This window comes from Coffea eugenioides, chromosome 4 (assembly GCF_003713205.1).
Source record: "Coffea eugenioides isolate CCC68of chromosome 4, Ceug_1.0, whole genome shotgun sequence".
In the NCBI taxonomy this organism is placed as follows: Eukaryota; Viridiplantae; Streptophyta; class Magnoliopsida; order Gentianales; family Rubiaceae; genus Coffea; species Coffea eugenioides.
The window spans coordinates 13740845-13753003 of NC_040038.1; the positions used below are offsets into that span (position 1 = coordinate 13740845).

At 34.1% G+C, this 12159-nt stretch overlaps 1 protein-coding gene across 1 annotated transcript; it reads right to left on the reverse strand.

Annotated features, from left to right (window-relative positions):
* On the reverse strand, nucleotides 1–3464 carry LOC113768244 (protein KINESIN LIGHT CHAIN-RELATED 3-like). The gene is made up of 3 exons (XM_027312517.1): nucleotides 3431–3464; nucleotides 849–2916; nucleotides 1–509 (listed from the first exon to the last, which is right to left on the reverse strand). Exons 2-3 carry the CDS (start codon nucleotides 2858–2860, stop codon nucleotides 293–295), a joined length of 2229 nt encoding a protein of 742 aa, XP_027168318.1. The 5' UTR covers nucleotides 2861–2916; nucleotides 3431–3464; the 3' UTR covers nucleotides 1–292.
* Between the last annotated feature and the right edge of the window lie 8695 nt (nucleotides 3465–12159).

Here is a 12159-nt window from a genome sequence, read left to right on the forward strand (position 1 = left end):
TTAAAAGTATCAATCACTCTGTTCTTTCCTTTTTCATATATAAAGATATACAATGATTATAAAGTTACAAACAAATGCTGTAAATAAATTTAACATTTGGTACAGAACCACCTTCACCAATAAAATAACATGAATCAACACTATACCACACCCCCATACAGGAGCAGTATACAATTTAACCAACCCCAAAACAAGAATCTAATAAATACATCCATCTTCTATACCTTCAAATTCCTTTTTCAATTGTATAAATATGTTGTGTGAACAGTGAATCAATATACAACCAATCTTATCAGACCTTGATGCCATCATTGTTTAGATTGTTTGTAGGATTGTTGGAATCAAGCAGGCTCTCAAGTGACCTGGCTTTTCTGTTCCGAACCTTACCAGCCTCTTTTAGTAGCTCAGCCAGCCTCTTCTTCTCATCATCCACATCAGGATTTGCTGTCCCAAGCTTTTCCTCTCTCATTCCAACAACAAACTCCAGCATTTTAATTGCATCTTCCAACCTACATAAAGATTCAGATTAACGGACTCGTCCACAATCAAAAACTGTAATTACATTGTATAGAAACACAGACTCGAAAATGCTGATCCTGTCATTTCTTCTTTCACCAAACAGACCATGACCATTTGTCAAAAAATAAGTTAGTCCCACGTTTGTAACTTGCCTATATATCTTACTGCTACTACAGCATATATGTTTCAGAAGACCCTGATGCTTTTAAAGTTAATTAAATACAACGGAGGTAAGATGACTAGCAAAAAGTTTGAATCACAATATAATGCAAATAATTGATGGAAAGAACAAATTGGAGGTCGAAATTGAGATTCAGAAAGTGGCATACCTGCCCACTGCATCGTAAGTGCCAGCAAGATTGCTATAAACACCAAGCGTATCGGGGTGATATGGTCCATATTCTTGTTCCAAAATGCTTCTTGATTCTTCAAACAGATCCAAAGCTTCATTTATTGCATATCGCTGTACACAAGCAAGCCCCATTTGATTAAGAGCAATACCAAAGAAGGCTGATTTCTTATCTCCACAGGCGCGGAGTTTCAGCACTGCACTTTTGAACGAGTTGTATGAATCTGAGTAGTTTCCCAACATGTAGTACAAAACTCCCATCTGAGCCTCAATTCCTGCTATTGTATTTTGCTGACCAGGGGCATTATCATACATCTTCAGTGCCTTCTGCAGCAACTTAAGTGCCTGCTCAAGCTCATTCATTGATTCATAGATGGCAGATATGTCAGTCAGACCACTAGCAATCTCCTCTGGAGCAAAACCAGGTGGGGGCTTCCCAAAAATTCTAAGGGCATTTTCACAATAGGATTTTGATTCCTTAAATTTTCCTGTCTTGTTATACAAGTCAGCCAGACGAACAAAAACTGAAGCAACAGCAGGATTATTTTCCCCCTTAGCAGACTTAAGAGCTGTAAGGGCTTTCTGATAAGCAAAAATAGCTTCATCATATCGATTTAGAGATAAATATGTGTCCCCAATGCTGCAATCAACAGATGCCACCTCTGCTTCCTGCCCATTGGCTGCCAAGGACATGCTGGCCAAAACAAGATGCTCAAGAGCAGCTTCATGATCTCCTTTGGATTCACAAATCAGTCCCATGAGCCTTCTGTCTGCTGCCTCCTCAAGAGAAGCAGGAGAACCACTCTCTCTATGGAGATCTAGAGCCATCTGACAGAGCTTCTCAGCTTCATCAAATTGCAGCGCCTGGACATGAGCTTCAGCCAAATATCTGCAGGTCTCACCAACTCTAGGGTCAGAGTCTCCCAATATGCACCTTTGGACTTCTAAACCTGTTGAATAGGACATAATGGAGTTCTCTAGCTGGCCCAGCATTGCATAAGTATCTCCCAATTGCATATAACCAGCAAATTTAGCCAGGGCATGATCTTGGCCTTCCTCAATCACCGGAATTTCAATTGAGTGCTCCAGAACTGGGATGGCATCACTATACTGGCCTAAGTTACAGTATATTGCAGCAGTCACATGCAAACTCATCACCAGATCCAAACTGGGCTTGCCATCGGCACATCTTTCAAATGACTTTGCTGCTCGAAGGGCTAAATCAAGAGCCTTCTGGGGATTATCTCCAGAAGAAATCAAATCCCTAGCTTGCTTAAGTAGAAACGGCCCAAGATCAGGATTGTCCAAGCCTGATTCTGATGAATCCTCACTGCCATTCTGTAGTTTCAATCCCCTTGAAGGGGAATTGCTCTGTTTCTTTGAGAAGATTCCTCCCGTGATTCCTTTCTTTAGATTTTTTTCATTCCTTTTATCTTTGGGAGGCTTCCCATGAGGACTTTTACCCTTGGGACTTGAGACTGCTGATGCATCAGACTCCAACTGCGATTGAGTTGCTTTCTTTGATTGAGCTGAAGTAGTCTTGGTACTTCCAGATTGGGAATTTTCCAAGTTAATTGAGGAACTTTCTTTTTTAATAGCAATATCACTATGAGAATCATCATTCTCTGGCTTCCTCACCACTTCTTCTTCTTCTTCCATTATCTCCACTTCTCTCATCTCTCCTCCAACAAGATGTCGCAACTCAGAATCAATCCTAGACTCCTCACCTTCTGATCCAAAACTCACCCTAGAGGGCGAGTGATCAGAACTTTGCATCTCACACACATTCTCATAAAGCTGCTCTATAGAGGTCTCAACCTCACCCTCAACCACATTCCCTGTGCTGCCATTCTGAGGATTTTGAGTAGTCAAACCTTCATTTAGGGACTTATTTGCAACCAAATTCTCTTTACCATTGGTAGAATTTCCATTCTCATTCACTTCACTCACTGGGCCTTCTTCATGATTTACCTCCATAACGACTCCAGGCATCCTAAAACTCCGAAATCAATGAATATAACTTCTCTTAAACCAAATAAACAGCCTCCCTGCAATAAAAATCCTGATAACTAAACTCAGAACACCAAAATTTAGACAAAGCAAACACCAATAAAACCAAATCAGATCCACTAAGCATATGACAAATGAACAAATGGCTATTATTGTTCTATTAGTGCAAGAATGAAGCACTGGAATAGGACATAACTAAGATCATGCAATAAGTGAATAATCAAACGCTTTACAGTTTTACTTCAAAAAACAGATCTTTAACTGATCACCAGAAACGCCAACTTTAGTCCAACTCCATCCATCAAGAAATCAAGACTTTAAACAAATTAAAAACTTTGCCGAAAACAAAACGCAAAAGAATTCAAATCCACATAAGAAAACCAGGGTCAACAACTATCAAGTGGACAAAGTCACAAAACTAATCACAGTTGACTACAATCAACTGATCCTACAGTTATATCACCCCAAAGGGTCGCCAAATTCAATAACGATTCAACCAGAAAACATATGTATATACTAAATGAATCAAAGACAAAATGAAAAGAAACATACCTTAGGGAAAACCCATTACACAGAGAGCAAAAATGATGTTTGATTGGGTTATCTCTCAGGCTTGTATATATATATACACACTCGGATTTTGAATGGTAAAAGTAAAAAAATATATACTATTAAAAAAAAATTAACGTGTAAAGGGTGTAATGGTAATTTCAATATGAATTAAGATTGCAGAGGTAGAATGTCAAAGGAAGAAGAAAGTGACCGGTTGTTTGTTTGTTTGTTTTAAATTTTTGTATTTTGGTTTATTTATTTTGGTCTGCAACTGTCTATTTTGTTGTGTTTGTTTACGCTTCTCTTTAACTGACACGTGGGATGAGATGATTGGGTGGGATGTCTGAAAAGACAGATGCATCCTTGCTGAGGTGGAGTTTGAACTTGAAATGTTCGGGAAAGTCATTAGGGAAGGGCGAAATGGGAATTGAACTCTCTGTCTTTACTCTTTCCTCTTGTAATCTTGTTCATGCATGAAGCTTAATGTGGTTACTAGGATTCATGTCTCGTTCACGTGTAATAGAATCTGGGGATTCTTTAGTTTTTTTTAAAAAAAAAATCTTTTCATTTTGTTGTTTAGTTCATGTGATATTGATAAAAATTGATCCACAGGTTCATAGTTGAACATCGGATTGGATATGTGTAAGATCAATAGTTAATTATTTGGGGAAAAAAATTTATTTACCGCTGTGTTATTTTTGATGTTACGTATGTCAGAATATAATCAAACAGTAGGAAAAATAAAAAGATGGTAGAAAACTTGTTATGCTCAGAAGAATTTGTTTTCAAATAATTTCTATACGAATAATATCAGAATTTATAAATGAATGTGCATATTTCATGTGTTAATGTAAACGTACATATTAACATCTGCAGAATTATTTCTTTAACCATTTGTGAATAATAATTGGTCAGGCAACAAATGCTTGAAAAAGAAAAAATATATATATATTTTTCCTTCATGTATGTGACAAAAAGAGTGTCCACTTTTGGTAGAATTTAGCATGGACATGGAAGCCTCCTTTTCGTTTTTAAAGTAATTATATAAATGTACCTTCTCAAGTTTATATAGTTACTAGTCTTTACACTTTTTAACTAAAAAAAAACTCAAGCTTCTGCAATCTTTATTTTAATTCCAATCAAGTATTTATTAATATCTACTGGATCTAGCACGATAAATGCATGAAATTATTAAACTTGGTCATTCAAATATTTTATTACCTTGCCCTCTTTTTTTTTTTTGTTTCTTCTCTCTTGCCACTACCTAACAGATATGAGTGCCAGCTAAAAGTAGACAATTTTTACACACTATAGCAACACACTACCTATTCTTTTTGCACATTAGGTTGCACAGAATAAATTGAAGTAAATGAGTTTGATGTTGAGCTACCAACCATGAACTCATCTTTCTAATTTTCCTTCTATTTTCTTTTCTCTTTTGGTTAAAAGTACAAGTAGTTCTAATTGACTAATTGAGCTCTAAAGTTCTGAACTACAATCATGACTTCTCTTTGAGATTTCATGAGTAACCCTTTACGTAATAAGATTACGTTAATCCCTACGTCATGATGTTAGTAAAAGCTCCACATTGTGCGGAAGATACCCTTTTGAGTATACCAACATGAGTTGGTTTAGTTGGTAAGAATGAGCCACTTCATTACAAAAGATTCTGTGTTTGAATCTTTCCACCGATGTGAGAATTATGTTAATGGGTGATCCATAAAAGTTCCTGTAAATGATTTATGATAGCATGTTCTGACTCGTGATAGTAATTGGAGTCAAATTCAGCTAATTTTTATTTACCAAAAACATATGTATACCTTTGAATCCCTACCTTATTTAGTCCCTCTCACTATTCTCATACCCAACCTTTAATTATCAAGTTCAAGATTCGGTCTTACCAAAAAAAAAAAAGTTCAAGATTCGAATTGTGATTTTAGTGTGGCTAACGTAGATACATGTCCTAATGTTTTTGCTTGTGCTCTAAGGGTGAAATCTTTTGCATTTATTAGAACACAGCTTTACGCACGAGGGCAATAGATACTCTGCTCAGTCTGCTCACTGACATGCACAGCATTTTGGGAGGAGGGGTAGAAACGGGAAGCAACGTTCAAGAACCAATCGTCTTAAAGGTTCGTGGTCAAGATTTGGTCAAAAAAAATTTAAGATTTAGATGATATTTTATACATTATTTTTCACATTAGACGTGAAACTCATAAAATTTTACTCTATAGTTACACATTGTTGAAAGTTAATTGTACCGTGTGTATATAAAATTACATTTTGTATATTTTACAAAAATCGATCTGAACGATTTTGCTGACAACCGTTTGAGCCCGTGTCCAACATTTTGTGGTTTGTGGCCATCTATATGAAAATAAAGTATAATAAAAAAAGTCTAGAATTTAATGAACATTAAAAAGAAAAAACTGATTTGGTATATGGAATCAGTTTATGTCACTACAAAAATATTTTCTTTACTCCAGTTGCCTGAATATTTAAAATGCAGGTATTTAACAGGTTACAAGATTCTTTGCCGACATGGTGTAATTTCGAACCTACTCGGCCACTCATGGGTTTTCTAGTAGACTCATTGTACAAATAATTTTTATATGTTAGAAAGATGAAATCACAAAAATTTATCAAATTCCATGTTACTACTAGTCATTACCTTTCTGTAAACACTAAAAATGCCATGAGAGAAAATTTGTCAATTGCCATAACTCCACTATCTTCTACATTATGCAATATTATATTCTAAGAAGTTGGAGTTTCTCAGCTCAAATTCCTTTACCCCTTTTCTCTTTCTTAAGTCTCACCTCACTCCTGTCGAAAAAAAATTGTAAATAAAAAATATTAAATAACACAAACTCACACAGAGATATATGCTGCCAGGATTTTTGTAATTTTCCTTTGGATAACCTTTCTTCCTTTTTGCAATTTCTTTCCTTAAATTTCTTTTACTGTGCTTTAGTTGCGACTAACTTGTCTTCAAGGAAAGGCACCACACAACCACTAGATCTAGGCATGGATCCTGCCTCTATATTAAATAGTTGAATGAATTTATGATGTGATTGTGGGGCCTCAATGTTAGTGATATACTTATATATATATACACTCTTTTAATAACGCAATTAATTGTTAAACAATGACATAACTTAAAATTTTTTATACCTGGGGTAATTTATTTCATTGGATCCCAATGAAGTTGTTATTTGTCTCTTCGGCATCAGCCCATTTCTTAGTAATGTCCATTGTAAAATAATCTGTACCGAATTAGCAATTTTATAAGCCAAGGAAAAATTATTATTATTCTACTAATCAGAAATCATTTTTTTTGGAGCATGTTTGTTAATCCATGTACAATTTACTAGTGTTGAAGGGACCGGTGTACACTCGAATCTGGTCAACGGGTCATTAGTTGCAGTCCAGCAGAAGAAAACAAAGCTATTAAGAATTAAGAAACAGATTATTCTTATGACCAGAATGATGCCAAATGCCAAAGGACACAATTAACTATTAATTAACTACTCTCATGTCAATTAATAATATGTTATGTGAAAGGGATATTTTGGAGATCAAAGTTGCAAGACTTTTTGAACAATTATAGGGAGAAGTGAAAGCTTTTGATATTCTCAAAGGTTGAACTGATTAGGTATCCAATGATAGTGGTACTTCACTACATCCCATAAACCAACATTAATAATTATTTAAAACAAGTTTATTTAATCCACAATTATGGCTCCCTCGAGTCCCCAACTGCCGCAGTGGGCCTGAATTTGTCGACTGTGGTGCTAAACCTCGGAACATTATAATGGATCCGGTATCTAAGCGGATTTGGCCAAAATTCGAGTTGAGTTCGAACCGACCAAATCGAGTTATTAAACTCAAATTGAGCATAGAGAAGCTTAGTTAATTAGCTCATGAGCCAACTTGATTACATGAGTACATATATTATTTTTATTTTAATAGTAAAATTACATATATATATATGTCTCTAACATTTTTATGCTTTATTAAGGAAAAATAAATATTTTATTCATTTTTTAAAATATAAAATAATTAATTTGACTTTTTTAAGCTCGAATAGGTTCGGGTTTGAGATTGACTAGATTCGAATTTAAGATCGAATTCAAATTTGAATTTTATATTGAAAACTCATGGAATTCGAATTCGATGAAATTAAATTGAAATTTGACTCGACTAGGTCAAACTTGATGTGCGACTCGACTCATTTGTAACCTTACTGATACCTAACCTGTTGAACAAATTTGTGACCCGAACAATCCCATTTCGTTGGCTAATTACTTAGAATATTGTCCAAAAAAAGAAAAATCGGACATCTATAGATCTAACAAGTAGTATGTATTGAACTATTCCTGCCGGGCTGTGTAAAAGCCAAACATATTGTTTTTTTTAAGATGTTTTGAGCAGTTGCAGGTAAGAAAGTTATGAGCAATTGGAAGCGTTCGAATCCCGGGTAAACATTGGTGGGATGATGCTGGGCAGCCTCTCTCTCCATCCGCAGTGGGATTAGTTGGGGTCGTACGGTATTACCAGTCCATGCATCCCATCTACCCACTGTGAAGACAAAAAAAAAAAAAAAATTGGAAGCATGGATCTCAACAAAAGATGTTTTGCTTGCACAGGGGTCGAGGATAGTAACCCCTGGCAACAAAAGAGCAGGCGGCGTACCAAAACAATTGAGAACTGTGGTAACTAGATCAGTATATAATCCGGTAAACAAAATGTACGCCACTATTCAGCTGGAGCATTCATTCAAATGTGTTTTTGCTGTGTTCCTTTCTTCTGTTCTGACATGTCCACTTGTTGGCCTGTAAAGTTCAAGTGCAAATTAATTTCTACAGCAGCTGGATATGTTTTCGACACATATGAAAAAGAAAAAAAAGAAAAAAAGGCACGAGTGCAAGAAGAAAGAAAGATACAGGTACTATTTGTTATAGTAATCAGCCCTTTTAACACAAGAAACGACTTCTTCAGCAATTTATCCATTTCCAATTATGCCATACAAGCAATAACAGCTCAACATTTTTACAGAATGAGTACATACAATTAGCAACAGATAAACATCCAAACTTATTTTCCCACACCCCTGGAAATTTTACCCGCTTTGAGTAGGCACAGACATGATTGTGAAAAAGGTAAAACTGGAGCAAAAAGGTTGGTAAAAGACAAATTGAGTGAAATATAAAGATGAAGAACAACTTACAATCCATTCAACACTTTTAATGGTGTCATAGAAAACCATTGCAAAGTCACAACAGGCCCAACCAGCATAATCCTAATTGGAAGACTTCTTGTAAATAGATTAACAAACCCAATTCTCTTCACAGCCTGGTAACATAAACGACAATAATATTAAGCATAGAGCAGCATAAGTGGTTAGAATTTGTACAGAGAAACAACATAGGTGGAGATTAGCTCATTTCGTTGGACGAAAAATCAAGGGCAATTGATCCATGGGCATAGGGTACCCAAATGACACGGTACCTGGCATACCGATTTGGGGACCTGACCTGACACGCAAGTTTAAAAAAAATTTTACATTTCACTAATTGACAATTGAAACTAAGTAGAAGTCTAAAAAACATGATTATTGATTCATTATTCATTAAAAGGATAGCTATTCATTCTATTCTCACTATTCATAGCACACAAGTTTTTAGAATAACATTTATTCACAATAACAAAAAAAAAGAAATTTTTCCTTCATGTATGTGACAAAAAGAGTGTCCACTTTTGGTAGAATTTAGCATGGACATGGAAGCCTCCTTTTCGTTTTCAAAGTAATTATAGAAATGTACCTTCTCAAGTTTATATAGTAACTAGTCTTTACACTTTTTAACTTAAAAAAAAAAACTCAAGCTTCTGCAATCTTGATTTTAATTCCAATCATGTATTTATTAATATCTACTGAAGCTAGCACGATAAAAGCATGAAATTATTAAACTTGGTCATTCAAATATTTTATACCTTACCCTTTTTTTTGGTTATTATCACTTTATTCCATTAACGTTTGGTATCACTATCAATTTCCCCCTTAATGTTATTTTCTAGTCACTTTACCCCCAAAACTAATGGTCAAATTTAATGGAGTTTGTTAATTAAAGTAAAAAGACAAGTTTAGCCCTAAAGGTTATTATCACTTTACCCCCATAAACTACAGCCTCATTATCCATTTACCCCATAGAGTTATTTTTTAGACAATTTCTCCCACCATTACACCAATTCAACAAGTTAAAAAATTTTAGAAAAAGTACCCTCCTCATTGTATAATAAAAATAATAAAAAAATTTAAAGTGGCTCTTTTCATCTTTGGTATCAAGAAAAAAAGTCAAAATATTAATCTCTTTCTTCTTCGCAATCTTATTAATATTAAAACAAATAGAAAGATTGGAAAGGGGAGGGAGAGATAGAGGGAGAGCTCAATTTTTTTTTTAAATACAAATAAGAAAGAATTAAATAAATTTATTATTTTAAAATTATTTTACTTTACTGTTTACCATCAGATTTCAATTCTAATTCCAACAACCTTAAATTAATACGATAATGTTAGACTTTTCTTTGCAAAATCTAATTTTCTGTCTCCTTCTTTTCCTATCTCTTTTTCTTTTCCTAATATTAATAAGTGTGAAAAAAGAAATTTAAGAAAATCCTTTTATTTTAATATTTTTTGATCTCTTAAAGTGGAAAGAAGAAGAATAATCATTCCAACTTTTTTATTTTAAATTATATATATAAAAGGGTCAATATATTTAAAAATTTTTGACCTTACTAAATAGATTAATGATGAAATAAAATGCCTAGAAAATAATATTAGGAATTAAAGCGATTATGTCACTATAATTTAAAGGAATAAAGTAATAATAACAATATAGTAATGCTATAGAATAAAAGGGTATTTTTGTCCAATATAGTAATGCTTAAGTTGAATTACTTATGGGAGTGAAGTGACGAAAAGATAATATTAGGGGATAAACTGATAGCAGTAATATAGTTAAAGGGGGTAAAGTGATAATAACCCTAAGCAAAATTACACTTGTTTTTTTCGAGAAGCAAATACATTTCCTTCAAGGCGATACATGTTATAGAATCAACTAACTAGTAATCACGAAGAATTAAAAGGGAGTGTCAAACTTATAAACTGCATACAATCTTGGATCATCCATTACACACGACATTCGTACTAATTTTTGTAAAAATGGAATTACTACAAAACACATTAAAAAAATAACATTACATGTAAGAATTATTATAAATGTCTATCATAATAAATAGCCTACAATTGTGCCCGTATTCAAAAAATTTTCCCCTCTGTAATGTTTTTCCCTTCAATGTTTATCCCAAACAACTTAAGTGAATAGCTTGTTATTTGATTACTACATGCTTAAGTTTTTATTTTTAACAGCTTATATGTATAGTGAGTAGTATTTAGGAGGCAATCAATCCTCACTTTCAGATGGACCAACACTTTACATGGGATGAATTCCTTGATTTGTTTACTAACTTCATTATTTCCTTGCAACTTCTCTAAATTGCTGCATTGCCTGATTCTCAGGCACTGGAGCTGTGGCAATGCACCTTTCTCCACACTTATTTCCTCCAAAAAATATAGGTCGTTGAGCTCAAGGAATTTCAATCCGAGAAACCCGTGCCTAGAAATGACCATATGCTGTGGTCCCCAATATGCAGATTCCAGTTTGAGGAGCGGCAGCTGTCTCAAATTCTCTAGCACTGGCATTTGGATCATCAGGATTGAGAGACGTGAATTTAAAAGACAAACGAGAGAGATTTGGAGGGAAATCAGGAGGCAGCATTCTCAAACCCGGCCCAGATAGCTTAAGCTCTGGAGCTTAGAACGTCCAGCTAGAGATTGTGGCCCTCCCCATTGAGTCTGAAGATGTAAGGTCCTTAGGCTTCCAACCTTAGAGTTTGTGAAGGTTACATGAACAAGAAAACTAATTGCTAGTTAATTCATTTAAATGCATTTTTGAATAAGGTGAGTTGCTGGTTTATTTTAATTCTGCACTTAGTGAAAACTAATTCATTTACTAAGAAAGTGGGTGAACATCAGACCAAGAGAGGATTTTGAATTAGGAGGGGTAAATTTGATCATTTTCTTTTTGGTAACAAACAGCGAAAGAGCAGACAAAAAAACAACCAGAAAGCAATTTAGAGTCAAACTCATGATACCAATTATAAAAGCACACCATTTTTTTTTCTTCAAAAAAGGGTAAATCATATATATGGTATATTTTTAGTGTCAATCACGCCAAAACTTACAAAAGATCATCTCTAAACTGTTTTTTTTTTTTTTATTTATTTCTACTTGTATTAATATGATATATGCGATGTAAATTGATAGAGAGACAAATCGTATGAGGTGTAGGTGTAGACACTGTTAGTTATCCAATATATCATTTATAACAAAAGAGTCATTCTTTATTTAATAGTGGGATAATTAAAAAAGCAAGCATTGAAGTGAGATTTCAAATTTAAAAAAAAATGGACTTAAAATGCTTGTCTGAATTATATGACGAAAATAAAGGGTGAAATAGCGGCAAAGCAAAAGTATGTTGAATTGGGGGAAACAAAAGTTATGTTGAATCGGAAACGTTCATTTTATTTATATATTTTGATAAAAACTTGAAATAATTTTATTAATCACTACACGACATAATAGCTTGCTTTCTCCGCATGAATTACAA